Raw genomic sequence first — 17541 nt, 5'->3', positions numbered from 1 at the left:
CAACATACTATCAACATTTCTAATTCACAGAAAACGCTAACACATGTCGAAACAGTAAGGCTGTGGTCCGTATATACACTTTGGTTTCTTCCGGTTAACAAGTGGGCCGTATATGTCGAATTCCTGACAATTCGGTTCAATATCTATCACCAGAGTAACCGCTCTGGTAACTTTCGGTTATCAAATGTGTATATACGGACCATACACTTACATATACATAGGTTCTTTCGAAAGATTCATAATCTTCAGCAATATTGGGGTACTCAATTTATCAACAGAATATTTCAGATTTCCCTTCTGTCATTTCACCATTTCTGTAGTAGAATTCAATTATAAAAACTTTCTGCTTTCGTACATTTCGGTACAAAACTTCGAAAGAGAAAAAATTTCAATTTTCAATAGTAGGGGGTGAGTATATGAACATCCCCTCCGAACTGAAATACGTATTTTGGGAATATGGCTCCATTTTCAGTAGCAGCTGGAAAATCTGCCTCTTGAAACTGTTCAATGTCGTCTCCGCTTTTATTTGGGTTGGCAGTTTATTGAAAAATTTTGTGCAACAGTACTCAGCATTCCTCTCAGTTAAAGTAAGCCTATGTTTTGGGTATTTCAATTCAGTTGTTCTTGTGTTGTATTTGGTAATGGTTTTCCCTTCGAAGTAGTCTCTATTCTTATAGACAAACAGACATTCCTGAATGTAAATGGCAAATGCTGTTAGTTAATTATTTTCATGGAATTTTCCTCTACATGATTCTCTGAATTCTAGTCTGTATATGATGCGAATAGCTCTCTTTTGGAGTTTCAAGATCTCCTCCATTCCCAAAGAGGCCCCATAGAAAATGATACCGTATCTCATCTTTGATTCGAATACCGCTTGATAGATTGTCTTCATATGTCTTCAATGAGAGAATGAAGTCTGAAATGAATATGCTCCGGCAGGAGCTCAAGAATAAGGACCTTGAAGTAGTTGGCGTTCCTGAGGCTAGGAATGAAAACGTTTTGTCAATTATAAAGGATATATCAACAAAAATAAACGTTTCAAATCCGGAGACTTCTATTGAGGGCTGTTACAGAGTTCATTCTATGCCCAAAAGTGAGAATAAGCCAAGACCAATTATTGTGAACTTTAGAAACAAGACGTCAAGGGACGATTTTTTGAGAGCGTATAGGAGATCTAGTAAAAATCTCGGAGGGAATGATGTGGGCTTTGTGAGCTCGGAGCAGAAGATTTATATTAATGAGTCTCTAACTGGATTCAATAAAAGATTGTTTTATTCGGCTAAACAATTTTCTAAAAGTCAGAAAAACAAGTACCTACTGTTGGATTTAAGAAAGTAGAGTTTTGCTGAGACAGAATGACTCTTCTAAGATAGTTCATATTGTCGGTGAAAGTGATTTGGAGAAACTGTCGAAGTAGTGCCTTGGGGAAGACCTCAGTTGCCCATAAGTTGTTTAGTTTCTCTTTTAAATGGGTTATAATTTATCTTTGTTTTATCAGAACTGCAGGGGTTTGCGGACCAAGACATTGGAATTCCTTCAATCGTCGTTAAATTGTTCTTGTGAAATAATTTGTGTTACCGAGTCTTGGCTCAACGACAGAATCGGTGATGATGAATTTATCTCTAATAAATACAACCTCTTCCACAAGGACCGGGAAGTCGATGTTAAAAAAGACGGTGGTGGCGTTTTCATAGCAGTTGATAAAACCATACAAGCCCAGGAGGTCTTACTCTCCAAATCCTCCATAATAGAAGATATATGGCTGAAGTTGAGTAATGTAGCAGGAAACCAGAATGTATTCATCGGTGTGTGCTAAATACCGCCCGATACTCGTGCCGAGGGCTACATCCATTTCTTCGACAAGGTAACTGCTTTAATTGAAAAACATTGTGATGACATTTTTGTATTAGTTGGTGATTTTAACCTTCCGTTGTGTTCGTGGAAGGAGGACTCGCTAAATGGAGGATTCATATCTGATGTGGTTCAGGGTGATGCCTACACTGCCCTCAGTGACTTTTTATCTTATAATGCACTTCTTCAGTTTAACAACATTTCTAATGCGAGTAACAGAATTTTAGATCTTTTTCTGACTTCTTCTAATGACGTGAGTGTCATTCGAAGTAATTTACCTTTTGTTAAAGAAGATAGTCATCATCCGGCATTTGAAGTCCACATGAATATATGCAGAGGACTTGCGTCCTCTGTGAAGTCTCGTTCAGTTCATAACTGTTTCAAAGCAAATTATACTGCAATAAATGATTATATCTCATCCATTGATTGGAAGTCATTACTTGCTTACGATAACGTGAATGATAATGTAGAGGCTTTTTATAACATATCAATGCTGCCATACATAGGTTCGTACCATGCCGTAAAATTGTAAAAAATAAATTTCCATCATGGTATTCTGTGAATACAATAAATTTGATTCGCGAAAAAAATAGGTCACATAATAGGTATAGAAAATTTAAAAGTAGTTATGATTATGAACATTTTGTAGCATTGCGTAAACAATATAAACGCTCTATCAACAAAGATTATTCCGAACATATGTCTCAAATCGAGATTAATATTACAAGAGACTCCAAGCATTTCTGGTCATATGTTTCTGAAGTCAGAAAAAAAAAAATATCCCGGAATCTTTGATTCATGATGGCGTGACCTATGATACTGATGTGACGGTGTCGAATGCATTTATGAAGTATTTTACCGGAGTGTATGAGGATCCCAATAAGCCAATTATTTGTGAGATCGATGAGACTCGCTCCAGAGGGCTAGGATGTGTGTCCATAAATCAAATCGAGTTCTCAGATATTGTGAAGAAAATTGAAAGCCTCAGTACCAACAAAGGTTCAGGTCCTGATCAGATTCCAGCCATTTTCATAAAATCATGTATTGACAGCTTGGTTGAACCACTACATCTAATTTTCAATCAATCAATTCAACAAGGCCTATTTCCTGAAAAATGGAAACTTGCAAAAGTTGTCCCTGTTCATAAATGTGGTAAAAATAATCAAATATTTAATTATAGGCCAATCTCTATTCTAAGCCACTTTGGTAAGATATTTGAATCGATTGTTACCGATCAACTGTTTCATTTCATTGGGCCTAGAATCACTGTGAACCAGCATGGATTCTTCAGGGGAAGGTCGGTTTTAACTAATTTAGCTCCTTACATGCATTTCCTTTCAGAGAGCTTCGACTTGGGTATACTGGTCGATGCAGTTTATACCGACATGGCCAAGGCGTTTGACAAGGTGCACCATGGAACTCTTATTAGGATTCTTTCTTCGTTTGGAATAGTGGGATCTTTGTCGAAATGGCTTGAGACTTACATATCTAATAGAAGACAATACGTTGTGGTGAACGGTGTTTCCTCGGATGTGGCAGATGTTACTTCAGGAGTACCTCAAGGCTCCCATTTGGGTCCCCTTCTTTTTGCCATGTATATTGACGATGTGTCTTCATGCTTTTTGAACACCTATTACGAGCTGTATGCGGACGATCTCAAGATTTTCAGGCGCATTTGCTCACGGGGGGATTCTGTTGGTTTTCAGGAAGACCTTGATCGGTTTTCCAGGTTTTGCTCTGGTAGATACTTTACTTTGAATATAGAAAAATGTAACCATATCAGCTTCACGAAAAATACGAATCCTATAGATCATCCACTCTCTATTGAAGGAAGAGCGATTGGCAAAGTGACCAAGGTCAAGGATCTCGGCGTAGTATTGGATTCTAAATTATCGTTTGCTGCGCATGTGGAGCAGATTGTCGCAAGGGCTTTCAGAATGCTTGGATTCATCTTAAGGGTGACAAAGCAGTTCCAAAATGTGACTGCTTTGAGGACCCTTTATTTCAGTTTAGTGCGGAGCACTCTAGAATATGCAACGCCAATCTGGTCACCTTTTTATTACAAATATGTTGATAGAGTGGAGAGTGTACAAAGAAAATTCATAAAGAATCTTAACTATAGGTGCCGTCATCCGTGTCAACTAGATTATGAAGCCAGCTTAGAGCTGCATAAGATGTCAACCCTGGAGCGGAGGAGAATGGTCTCTGACGGCATTTTTCTTTATCGAATTTTGAGTAACAATTTCAATTTTCTACTTATTAATTTTATAACATTCAATATTAATTCTATTTTTTTTTTTATATGAGTTTATAGATTACGATCTCAACTCTTCTGTATATTCTTAATAATAATAATAATAATAATAATATTCCGAGCGTCAACACCCGACAGAGGACGCTTTTCTCCGTTCCTAGGGCTCGCACCTCATTGTTTTACAACTCTGTTTTTTTGAGGATGATGCGCTTTTATAATACATATTTGGGTAAAATTGACATATTTGATGTATCGATGGCTAGTTTTAGGAGGAGTATTAACTCTTGTTTATTCCGCATCCCGTAAGATGGGATTTTCTGTGCTTTTTTAACTGTTGAATTTCATTTTTTTGTTCAGATCAGATGTTGGGGATCTTTAAAATTGGAGCTGCTTGTATACCTATATATTGTTTTCTCATTTTCTTCTTGTAAAATTCTTGTTTTTATTCTGTGAACCCTTGCAAGTGGGATATTTTCCTGTGAGGGTTCCTATTTATAAATAAATAAATAAATAGATGTTGAGTCAAGGTATCTACTCAGGACACCCAAGGAGTAACATATAGAACTGAGTTTTCCACATAAGTTGGTGACATTGTCACGCCAGTTGAGACTTTCATCTATGGTCAAGCCCAAAAAGTTACAATTTCTTTCCAGGGGAAGCTTATAATCCACTGTCTCAATGCACTGAGGAATTTCAACATTTGCGTGGTTGGTGTGAAACATTACAATACTTGTCTTCTGAGTGTTCAAACATAACTGATTTTTAAGAAACCACTCATTTACTTTTGTGATGGTAGATTCAATCAGGCATTTCAGAGCACCAAGAGTTTTTGCTTTCAATAAAATATTGGTGTCATCAGCATAAATCATCAATGAGCAATCGGTGATTAAGGATGTCTCAGCAAATAGATCATTAATAAAGACAATGAAAATAAAAGGACCCAAAATGCTTTCTTGTGGTACACCCAAATCAACTGGAAGTGGATCTGAGACGGCTTGGGTTTCTTCGTTGGTGATTAAGACTTGTTGTGTTCGAGAAGAGAGATATGATCTGAACCATTTAAGTGGGATATCTCTTATTCCATAGGAATTCATCTTTTGCAGTATGTGTTAGTGGTTGAGAGTATCGAAAGCCTTCGAAAGATCAAGAAAGACGGCCATCACAATTTCCGAACCCTCCAGGGCCCCCAAGGTTTTCCTAATGAACTCGTATATTGCCGTCTGGGTAGATTTTCCTTTTATGAATCCATGTTGTGAGGAGAACAGAATATTCTGATCAATAAGGAAAGCCATTAGTTGCTTGCTCACCACGAGTTCAAATATTTTTGAGAAAGATGGAAGTAGGCTTATTGGCCTTTAATTTTCTAGTGCATCTTCACAACCCTTCTTGAACAATGGTTTCACAAGTGCTTGTTTTAAATGTTCAGGAAATTCACCCAGTTCCAGCGAGTTATTGATCAGGTATGTCAAGGGACGGGCAAGTTGTTCTTTACATCTTTTGATCACGTTCACTGGCACACCATCTATTCCAGAGCTGCTTTTTTCAACAGATCAATCATACTTAGAATTTCCTTCTCATTTACTTTTTCGAATCGAAATGTATTAGGATTTGGTGGAATATGGGAGGAAACTTGTGATATTCTTTGTTTTATTGTGTTTTTAGCCGATGTTGAAAAGTAAGGATTAAATCGCTCTGCCATCTCCTTAGGATTTTCTAAAATGGGGGAAGTTCTTGTACCTTGGCCTTTGATGGTTCTGACTATGTTCCACAAACTTTTAGTTTTGATGTCTGACTCTACAATTTGCTTCTTAAATAATTTCCGTTTTTCATTTCTTAGTAGGTTGTCATATTCTTTCTTTACCTTTTTATAGGCCTCATTGAAAGCAGAGTTCTTTGTTTTGTATAGATGTAGGATGTCAAGTTTCATCTTGCAGTTTTTTATATATTCGTTCTCTGGTCTAATATGCTTTGGCTTAATAACAGGCATTCTCTTCAGCGGACATGCATTCTGAAATTCATTCATAAACAGTCCCAAGAAGGTATTCCACTGCTTGTTAATATCGTGTTTCGGTATTTTATGTAGACCATTCCAGTTTACATATTCCAGTCGTTTTGCTAAGTTATCAGTTCTTTCCTTGGACATCATTCTTTTAAATTGATATTTTGTAGATATTTTTTGTATAGGTATTGTTGATATTTGTGCTGTTTTATGGTCCGAAATTTTTGTTTGTATATTTTCAGACACATACTGTTGTTCATTAGTTAATATATTATCTATACATTTTTTAGTAGTAGCTGTTGTTCTTGTGGGTTCCATTATGGTTGGATGCACTCCATAAGAGCTCATCAAGTCATTAAAGGATAATGCTTCTTGATTTTCTGGGTTTAACAAATCTATGTTGAAGTCTCCTCCAATAATAACCGTCTTGTCCCAACAAACAATATTCAGGACCTCTTCAAATCTCTCTAAAAAAGCCTTGGTATTTCCTGGTGTTGTGTAAATAGATATCACAGTAATAAGATTCTTTCCCAGCTTCATGTCGATGGAAGATATCTCAATTATTTCCTCCACTGACATTTTGATCAAATTATGTCTTATACGGTAGGTGGTGCCTTGTTTCACATAAATTGCTGACCCTCCTTGTCTGTTTGGTGGTCTACAATAGAAGCTCGCCAATTGAAAACCCTTAATTCCATAATTCTGAATTTGATCCTTGATTTCCCAGTTTTCACTGAGAAATAGCGCTGTCAAGTTCCGTTCAGTTCCAGAAGACTGTATTACCTCTTCCAGCTTATCCACAGAGTTTCCAATTGATTGAAGATTTTGATGAAAAAATTAGATGTTATGAGTGCACCCTGTAGAGTATACTTGATGGCAATTCTTAACGAAAGTTCGCACTCTTGTTTAAGAATTCCTTGTGCATTGTGAAATTGAATCTCTTGATGCCAACTCCTTCCGGCCAGAAAGAAGGATCATACATGATATCCTTCCTACTGATTGGTGCTGTGACTAGAAATCTTTTATTAAAGCGGGGATCACCTTCCAATTCTTTGACCTCAATATTACAGTTTTCCATGCCTTTTTGCATTTTGATGTATTCTTCGATCATTTCTTCCGAGACTTGTTTCTTAATACGATTGGTATATAGCCAAACTTTCCTTTCAGCTCCGCGAAATCCAGTATCTTTTTCTTTGTCGTTTAGTTTAGCTGTACCCAGGTTCTTCATGGGTCTTCTTTGATTTTTCCGTTTGTATTTTACTGTCTGGAAATTATTTGTGTTTTCCAAAATATCTTGTTTTGCTTGATTATCGTTTATAATGATTTCCTTTTGTTGGGCAAATGTTTGTTCATTGTTTTGAATGTCAATGTCATTATTGACATTACTCTCCGGTAGTTCTCTTCTATTATTTGTGTTCTGTGGTTCTCTGGTCTGTGATGGCACTGTTGACTGTCCCGCAACAGCATGCGCGTAATTTAAACCATGTTGAGATTTAATATTAAATTTTGACGTTGTGTTTTTACTGATAACAGATTTCGTGATTTCGTTTTTTTTAAAGGTGTCTACATTTTTTTCTTCTTTTCGATCCTTCAACCTTTCCAATAATAGGGAATTGTTGAGGTTAAGAATTCTATTCTTGTCCTTCTTTTCTTCCACTAACATCTTTAGGTATTTCACCTCTAGTTTAAGCTGATTAATTTCTTCGTTCTGCCTTTCTGAATTGTAGTTTTGTTCGTTTGTTCGTTTTTGTTCAGCTTCACAACACTCAACTATTGACGCACTAACGAAATTGATGTTTTTATTCCGTCTTGCACAGCTATCGTGAAAAACTGCTAAACAATTTTTGCAAACGCATGTTTTAGTCGATTTTAAGCAACATTTTAATAATAATAATAATAATAATTTAAAAGTTCTCGATGTGTTATTTTCACATTTATTTGAGATTTCGTCGATATCTCGATCTGACACTTCCGTATCAGTCGCGGCCATCTTCAATCATTACAATTAGGGGTACAAAACTTTTTTCAACGGTACATTTCGGTACAGAACTTCAGCGTTAAACAAGTGCAAAAATTATGACTTTTTCCAACGTCGCGTCGCCATGTATTTCATTCTGATCTTAGGTTAATCAAATTTGACTTTATCAAGAGGAAAATTATGATCTGTGCAGTAGGGAGATAAATCTAGGGACGGAGGATGTTGAGAAAAAAGTTGAACGGTACATATCGGTACCAAACTAGTACACATGTTTCAGTTTGTTTCGAAAACCAAAATCTTTTTACTTCGAAAAGATGTCTCCATCCCTGGAATTCTCCTAAGACCCCCTAATCTCAGAGTACAAAACTTTTCTTGACGATACAAAACCAGTACGAAATTTTTACATAGAAAAAATTTGCATTTTCAAAATTGGGGTGTACTTGCCTATAGCCTTTTATTGAAAATGATAATTCACTCATTCTATTTGGGGCTACAAAATTTTCAATCGAAGGTACATTTCAGTATCAAAAAAGCACAAAACCAATATCCCATATTCCTTGGTGTAAAAAAAAACACCCCTGAAGCCTCAGTACTTTATATGGAGCACAGGTACACCCCCGGGGAAGAGAAGTGTGCCGTTTTTGTGACGGTACATTTCGGTACAAAACTAGTACACATGTTTTAGCTTGTTTCGGAAACCGAAATCTCATTATTTCGAAAACATGTTCCCAGCCCCCCCAATTTGAAACTTTCCTAAGACCCCCTAATCTTAGGGTACAAAATTTTTTCTTGTACATTTCGGTACAAAACTAGTACAAAACTTTGAGATTAAAAAAAATTGCAATTTCGGAAGAGCAGGGTGAGCAGTTCTACGACCCCCTCAAACTAAAAACCGTATTTTCTCATTTTAATTAGGGGTACAAAACTTTTTTTCAACGGTACATTTCGGTATGAAACTAGTACAAAACTTTAGTGTCAGAAAAATTCAAAAATTCAAATTTGGGGGAACTGGAGACATAGACCTATACGCAAGGTTGCTTGCTCTCTTTCTCTCTATCTATAGCGATAAAACACGTCAGAATCTGACATGGTTAAAGCGAAATTTCACTGGAAGCGAATAATTATTGCCCGAGTGCATTTGAGAAAGAATTAAGGTGCATACAGACGTGGTCCCACGTCACGTCGGAGTAATATGTAGGCTCCTATATACTAATGTAAACTCAGCTTTAGGATTTTTTGAACTTATTTCCTTCAAAAAAGAGCTATACTATACACTATATGTATAAAGTGCTCCTATTAATTGATTGGAGGTTGCTCAATATGCGAAGATAAACCATTTTTATATACCGTTTATACTGTAAACCTTGGTTAATGTTGATTTTCGTGAATTCTTTTGAAGATGAATCACTTCGATTATCAAAACTACAGTACAAATTTAGAATATATTTTTTCTGTCGTGAAAACGTTTTACATTATTTTCTATCAGCATTTCTATTATCGCCAATCTCGTATAATTTAATTAATGTAGAGGAATGCTACAATGAAACTGTTTAATCTAGTATATTGACTATCGATTTCAGCAACGATATCATCATGCCAAACTGAAATAACTGGTATTCCTCTCCTTTAATTATACTATTATATAATACACACTGTTGGAGAAATACATTAAACTCGTATAATATCTTTGTAAAAACAAAATAATTTCTTTTTTAGGAGATTCAGGATGAAGTATATGAACTTTCGCTAGAGAAGAAGCGAAATATTTTGGCGTACAAGAGATCCTTTTTTGTTCGTATGGTAAGCGATCCCAAAATTTACAACCCATCTATCGCGGCGTCTACAACAAGAAGAATCATTGGAGAGACTCGTGCAAAAACTCATGATTCTGTTCAATCACCATCGTAAGCATATATTATATTTAATCTCCTAAATTACTCAAGAAATTAAATTTTCAGGAGTCCATCTTGGATAAGTTGGCCCTTAGCATTTCTCTTCCAAAATAAGTCGGAAGATAATACTTCGAGTGGTAATGTGTCTTTGAGGTGAGTTCATTTTCCTGCGTCATTCTAAAATCCGAGTCATTTATGTTGTTATAGAAAATAGATTTTGTGAAAAGCGACTATTTCGTTCTATTACTCCAGCATTATGTAATTTTGATCAGTTGTACAGTTCACGTTCTAACCTAGTTTTCATTTGACCCAAGCACAACATGGAGCATTCGGTACAATTTTGACAAGTTGTACTTCAATATTGAACTTGACTCGAATTTGAACTGAACAGCCGTGCTTTAGGTCCGGTACTTTCACTTTCACTTAGGCCCGCTACTTTCACGTGCGAATAACTTAATTTATTCGATAGATAAGTCTTATTCATAGAATAAGTAAAAATGCAGTCTTTTCAGTTTCAGATTTTCATCGAATAAATCTGTCATTGAAACTTAATTAAAAGAGTTTATTTGTCATAGATCGAATGTCAGTACATCATTATTGGTTGAATTTCTTAGATTCTTGATATATGGTTATTCTTTGTGTGATTTTCACGAAATATTTGCTTTCTAGTTGGAATTATGACAATTTCTACAATACGGTGTATTATTTTACATCAATCAGTGAAAAGTAGTATACCGCGTTTTCATATAATTGTTATTTGTCGAATAATTGCATCTGAAAGCACCCAAATAAGGTATCCTTCAGATGGGAAATTATTCGACAGATACTTATTGACAGTGAATAAAATTTATTCGAAGGTGAAAGTACCGGGCCTTAGTTGAATAAGTATCTGTCAGATAATTTTCTATCTAAGGATACCTCATTTCGATACTTTAATAAGTACCGGATATTTTACGGTTAACAATTTTATAAAAACACGGTATACTACTTTTAACTGATTAGTGTAAGATCAGACACTTTATTGTCATAATTCCAACTGAAAAGCGAATATTTCGTACGAATCACAATTTGAATCGCCATACATCAAGAATCTAAAAAATTCTACCAATAATGACGTACCGACATTCGATCTACGTTCATTTTTGGCAAATTGTTCAAAAATCTGGGTGTTGAGATTTTTGGCAATTACTTAAAAGTGGACTGTTACCAAATGATTGAGTTGGAGATGGTAAAATAAAATCTTTATTGTATATCAAACACGTCACATAATAAATAGACACTCGCATGAAGTAAAATTATATACAACATCTAAACAGAGTGAACCTATTTACAATTATTGAGAAGTTATTGAGAGAATTTGAGAGTAATGTTTCAATGAGAAAATCAACGTTGTATTTGCTTGAGAGAAAGAGCAGGTTGAGTGAATTTCATGTATCGAGTAGCAAGATCAATTATTATGTGTTTGATAAGAATTGAGATAGATTTACATCAAAACGTGTTTATGTATTTTGAGTTGCATAATAATTGAGCTTGATAGTTTGAATTGATGTGAGTGTTATCATGCAAGCACAACGTTTACAGTGATAGAGTTTACGATTTCATAAACTGTCTCGCTATCAGAAAAACAGAAGGTTGCAGTGATAACTTGAGAAGTTAGAGATATGTAATGTAGTGAGACAGGTGTAATGAGACAGAATGAGAGAGAGATGATTACCAACGCTTACAGGAATAGCAAATCTATTAGAAAAGCAGAAGGTGTTTTATGAGAGTACATAAATTGAGGTGAGTCGTGTAACAAATGTAATGTAGAGAGATGATTACCTACGCTTACAGGAATAGCAAATCTATTAGAAAAGCAGAAGGTGTTGTATGAGAGTACATAAATTGAGGTGAGTTGTGTTACAAATGCAATGTAGAGAAATGAAATATTGTAAACATAGAAAGAATTAATGAATAGTATTCATAATTGAAATGAGACAAGAAGAGCAGTTCATAACGTTAGAGAATAGAAATAAAGTATCATAAGTTTCAGGTAATAGAGACATGCAAAAGTTTATAATAAATTATACTTATTGAGTTGAAATCAGATTGGACCTCCTCGAGCATTATCACAAACCAGTCTGTCCAATAGAGTTGATTGAGTGTATTCCATTATTCAGAGTTCTGAGTGTAGTGAGATGGATTTCGATCTGGTCTATGAGAAGCCGTCGAAGTGTCCAACTTGAGCGTAGAGGTACCTGAAACTTAAGAGGCCTGAGAAGTCTGATCGTAAGAGGTGTAAAATTAATCTGAGGTGACATGTATACAAAATGAGAGTGAATACAAGTATATAAGCTTCTAATAGAGTGGTGTGAAATGTGAACTTGGTGCTAAAATTAGAGAAATTAAAATGTGAGTGATTGTCGAGGTGATGTGATTCACAGTGAATGAAATATCGATGCATTTTGAGGAGGTTGAAGCAGTTAGGTACATTGAGCACGTGATTGATTGAGAGATTTGGAGAAAATTGAGAAAATATACATGCAAATATGATAGAGAGATGCAGAGCAGAATATTGCAAATGTAATAGTGAGAAAATGCATAGCGATGGAGTGAATGTTGAGAGGAAAATTATGTAGAATGATATTCTAACGTGACACATGCAAAAAAATGGTTACATTTTTTGTTGAGTGAAAAAGTACTGTACCTTTTTGAGATGTTGATCGATTGATAATTATAATATAAAATAATATTATTAGATTTGAGATGACTGAAAAAGTTGAGAGTGCACTAAAAATTCACGTAAAGAATTTAGACCAAGTTCCAATTCACTTGAGCGAACGAAGAATCTAAGAAGAATGAATTAAATTGAGCAGATTCAACAGGTTCCACCGGTTTTTTTGAGCAGCTGATTGACAGCGATTTTAAGGTTACGTTCACAGAAGCATGTAACGATAAACGTAGTCACTGAGTTGCTAGAGATGTGCACCAAGCGATAGAGATGGGTTAAAAATTACTCCAATTTTTAACATTCCGGCCGCCATAATTAACGTAGTTGATTATAATCGAGTAGGTCTTCGTAAATTATCCATTGTGAGGAAGTTGAGGCAATCCATCACTCCAGTGTCTGAGCTACTCAATCCACCCATAACTGGAGCGAAAAGACTGCTTTCAATCCTCAGAGTGTGGAGGAATGGATGAGATGGCTGCACTTGAGATGTGGGTAGTTGTGCCATGAGTTGTTGAGAGCGGTGCCACAGTGCCTTGCACATGTAGAGTTGTTTGGTGAGTTTCATCTATAACCAAAGAAGTAAATTGAGAGTGTTGAGGAAGAATAATTGGATGCTTGCTATCTGGGTCGAGCTGAGAATGGGAAATTCGTCCGCCTACACGAATTACACCATTGTTGTCGAGTTGTCGAGTGAGTCTACTGATTACATGTGAAGAGTGAAGTGGAGTCTGTGATTGAAGAGCCTTGAGTTCATGTGGAAAGTAGACTTTTTGAGTTGCCTTTATCCAGAAAATTCGAGATGCTTCCAAGTCAGTTGAAGTCAGGTGTGTGAGGTGTGCTGGATCCAGCTTGCGTTGGAGTCGTGCGAGAACCTTTGAACAAATAGAGGTGATTCTTAACAATTTATTCAAACTGGAATACCTGTAGATGAGATTCCATGAGTAGTCTGACGTAGTGGAGGTGAGTATGGTGATGGCTGGTCTTGCTTCTGATTCATGGTCGGTTGTCGGTGCCGGCTGACGATTTGGCCATGAATCTTCTGACTTGGAAAGCCATGGTGGTCCCGTCCACCATAGCGAGTGGTTGCGAAGTTGAGATGAAGTTAACCCTCGTGATGCACAGTCAGCAGGATTGTCTTTGCCGGAAATATACCTCCAATGGGCCCTTGGAGTTAGATCTTGGATTGTTGCAACTCTGTTCCGTACAAAGTCCTTCCAACGTGAAGGGTGAGTGTTGATCCAAGCTAGAGTGATTGAGGAGTCCGTCCATAGAGTGGATGAGTGAATGTTGAGAGCTAAAACATTATGCGCATAATTAACGAGTCGAGAGAGAAGAAGAGCAGCTGATAATTCGAGTCTCGGGATTGTGAGTGGTTTTAAAGGCGATACTTTGGTTTTGGAGCAAAGCATTGTAACTTTGAATTCCTTGGACGGAGTTCGAACGAGAAGGTAGAGAACGGCTGAAATGGCGAGTTGAGATGCATCAGAGAAGCCGTGGAGTTGAATGAAAGAACCCTCTTGAGTGTTAATCCATCTTGGAATTGTGATGCTGGCCAGCCTGGAGAGATCTTCACTGATGTCGTACCATTTCTGTTGGAGTAGTTGAGGTAGAGGTTCGTCCCATGATAACTTTTGGAGCCATAATTCCTGCAACAACATTTTAGCCCTAATCGTAACAGGGGAGACTAAACCGAGTGGATCAAATATTTTAGCAATATGAGATAGAACTGATCGCTTGGAGATCAAAGACCCAGATAGATTGGAGCTGACTTTAAAAGTGAAATAGTCTTCTTGAGGGTACCAGATTAGACCTAACACTTTAGTTGAGTGAGAACCTTCATCGAATGAGATTGGAGTGGGTGTTGATTCTTCCTCTTGAACGACGTGAGAGAGACTTGAGACGTTTGACTGCCATTTTGCTAGCGGAAGGCCGGCCGCCATGCAAAGGTTCTGGAGTTGTTTGGCAATTTCGAGAAGTTGATGTTCAGTATCTGCTCCACCACAAATATCATCAACATAACGACCTTTTGTCAATGGAGGAATGGCTAGTGGAAAGTTGTGACCCTCATCTTTGAGAAGTTGGAGAAGAACTCTGATTGCCAAAAATGGAGCTGATCTAGTTCCGTATGTGACTGTTGTGAGATGGTATGAAAGATTGGAGATTGGATTGGAAGGCGTTCCTGTTCTTGACACACAGGTCCTAGGATTAGCCAGCCGAAGATTGAGAGTTGCGCGATTGGAGATGATGGAGGGCCTTTTTTCATCTGAGGAAGAACAACTGAGCCATATACATCAGCACCCAAAATGATGTCGATGGCTCTTGAGATGTGGTATTCTGGATCAGCTAACTTGAGGTGCTGGAGATGTAGAGATTGCTGAAAACATGTATAGAAGGAAGGCAAATTAGAGAAAGATGATGAAAAAATGTGAGCATCAATATTTATGGTTTGATGGTCATACGTCGACTTGAGAGTGAGGGCAAGAGATCCTTGTGTCTTCGAAGTTTTTCCATGAATTCCCACAATTACAACATGCGACTTCCTTCTAGAGATGTTGAGTTTTCTGGCTAGATCTTGAGAGATGAAGGTCAGCTCGGATCCACTGTCGATGAGTAGTCGAACCGTGTGTGATCCTGTTGAGGTGATGAGATGGGCGATGGCAGTGGCGAGGAGAGTGTTGAGTCGTGGTTGAGGTAGCTGAAGAAAAATAATTCAGCGCTTCTTCGAACTATTTTGAAGGCTGTAGAGCTGAGTTGCTAGAACTCACCTCCCTTTGAGCAGATTTTTGAGATGTGAGAGCTGATTGAGGAAGCACTCGAGGGGGTACCGGTGGAACTTTGCAGTGTGGTTTACTGCTGAGAGAAGCATCATGTAGAAGAGTGTGATGACGACTTCCACAGATTTTGCAGATCTTTGTCGTTCTGCAAGAGTGGCGATGATGTCTACCGAGGCAGTTAGAGCAGAGGATGCGATGTAATACTACATCAGCTTTTTCTTGAGGTGAGCGTTTGGAGAAGCGAGGGCAATCTGCAATAAAGTGGTCGTGTCCACAATCATCACAGGTGTAGCTGGGCATAGACGAGACTTTCGAGATTGGAGTGTTCGAGGAGGCCGATTTGCTTGAGATGAGTGGAGGAGAAGGTTTAATTGGAGCAGTAACCTTTTGAGAAATTGTGTGCACTGTTGTGCGAGAGCGAGAGGATTCTTGAGATGACTGTCTCTGGTTCGACTCAGTCCATTCTAGAGCTCTAGAGCGGGATTGGAGGAATTCCATCAACTGAGCGAATGAGGGAAATTCGGTGTTAGAGGAGATGAGAGTTTCCCAATGAGTGCGAGAGGCGTGATCCATACGATTGATGGTATGGAACACCAATAGATTGTTATTCTGCTCTAGATCTTCACCTAGAGCTTTCAAACTTTGGAGAGGATTGACGATGCTGTCAATAAATTGACGAAGAGATGAGGCGGTAGAATTTTTCTGATTCGCCAATGAGAAGGAGAGAAGTTTTGAGTATTGAGAAGAGAGGAGCAGCCTTTTATTTTCATATTTATCCATAAGCTTCTTTCAAGCTATGGGGAACGAGACTTCCGTTAAGGGAAGACTAGAGATGGTGTCGAGAGGTTCTTGAGAGAGACATGTTCGAAGGTAATGTAACCTTTCAATGTCAGAAATTGAGGTGCTATTGATCACGAGTGATTGAAAAAGGTCTCGGAATGCAGGCCATTTTGAGAAGTCGCCTGAGAAGGTGGGAATTGAGATGTCAGGCAATCGAGGACGAGTTTGAGAAGATTGAGGGGCTTGAGCAGAAGTGGATGGCTGTGAATCCACAGGATTGAGTGACATATTGAGTTGTATTAATTTCGAGATGGCTGATTGGAATAGAGAGTATTCCTCGAAGAAGACTGAAGATGCGAAGTATTCGTGGTCGATACACGACTCAGGCCACGCTGACTCAAAATACGAGTGAGTCTTTGAGAAGTTCTTGTGAAGGTCTTGCAGTTGTTCTTGAGTGTGTGACAGATCTTGCACAGTCCATGTTGAGACGTTGGACAGCTTGGAGAAGATGTCCTTCATGAGTTGTAGTCTACTCATTTGAGTAGCGACTTTCAATTTGAGGTTGGTGGGAAGACCAGCCGAGCGAGTTTGAGGTCCCACATCAGGCTGCGAAGATGTGGAAGATCTGGATGATCGAGTAGGAGGGACCTGGAGTTGAGCGTCATCCTCTTTTGGAGATGGAGAAGATCTTCCCGACTTTTGAGACATGACCTTTTTGAGATGAATGTGATATGAATGAATAATTATTCCAACTCAACCATCCGGCTCGAAGGACCAAATGTTCAAAAATCTGGGTGTTGAGATTTTTGGCAATTACTTAAAAGTGGACTGTTACCAAATGATTGAGTTGGAGATGGTAAAATAAAATCTTTATTGTATATCAAACACGTCACATAATAAATAGACACTCGCATGAAGTAAAATTATATACAACATCTAAACAGAGTGAACCTATTTACAATTATTGAGAAGTTATTGAGAGAATTTGAGAGTAATGTTTCAATGAGAAAATCAACGTTGTATTTGCTTGAGAGAAAGAGCAGGATGAGTGAATTTCATGTATCGAGTAGCAAGATCAATTATTATGTGTTTGATAAGAATTGAGATAGATTTACATCAAAACGTGTTTATGTATTTTGAGTTGCATAATAATTGAGCTTGATAGTTTGAATTGATGTGAGTGTTATCATGCAAGCACAACGTTTACAGTGATAGAGTTTACGATTTCATAAACTGTCTCGCTATCAGAAAAACAGAAGGTTGCAGTGATAACTTGAGAAGTTAGAGATATGTGATGTAGTGA

At 37.5% G+C, this 17541-nt stretch overlaps 2 protein-coding genes across 3 annotated transcripts in view; one reads left to right on the top strand and one right to left on the bottom strand.

The window, feature by feature from the left end:
- The window catches only part of LOC123312907 (aromatic-L-amino-acid decarboxylase), a 602665-nt gene that overhangs the window by 539940 nt on the left and 45184 nt on the right, over positions 1-17541 (top strand). For both annotated transcript variants that reach the window (XM_044897485.1, XM_044897483.1), the window contains exons 10-11: positions 9799-9986; positions 10041-10127. In XM_044897485.1, the coding sequence (XP_044753420.1) occupies positions 9799-9986; positions 10041-10127 (275 nt within the window). The remainder of the gene's footprint in view (positions 1-9798; positions 9987-10040; positions 10128-17541) is intronic.
- LOC123312908 lies at positions 14606-15910 on the bottom strand. The gene is made up of 3 exons (XM_044897486.1): positions 15450-15910; positions 14719-15379; positions 14606-14665 (listed from the first exon to the last, which is right to left on the bottom strand). Exons 1-2 carry the CDS (start codon positions 15756-15758, stop codon positions 14729-14731), a joined length of 960 nt encoding a protein of 319 aa, XP_044753421.1. The 5' UTR covers positions 15759-15910; the 3' UTR covers positions 14606-14665; positions 14719-14728.

This window comes from Coccinella septempunctata, chromosome 5 (genome assembly GCF_907165205.1).
Source record: "Coccinella septempunctata chromosome 5, icCocSept1.1, whole genome shotgun sequence".
Classification (NCBI taxonomy): Eukaryota; Metazoa; Arthropoda; class Insecta; order Coleoptera; family Coccinellidae; genus Coccinella; species Coccinella septempunctata.
Note: the sequence above shows the minus strand (reverse complement) of the source record. Positions and strands in the feature narration are given on the sequence as shown.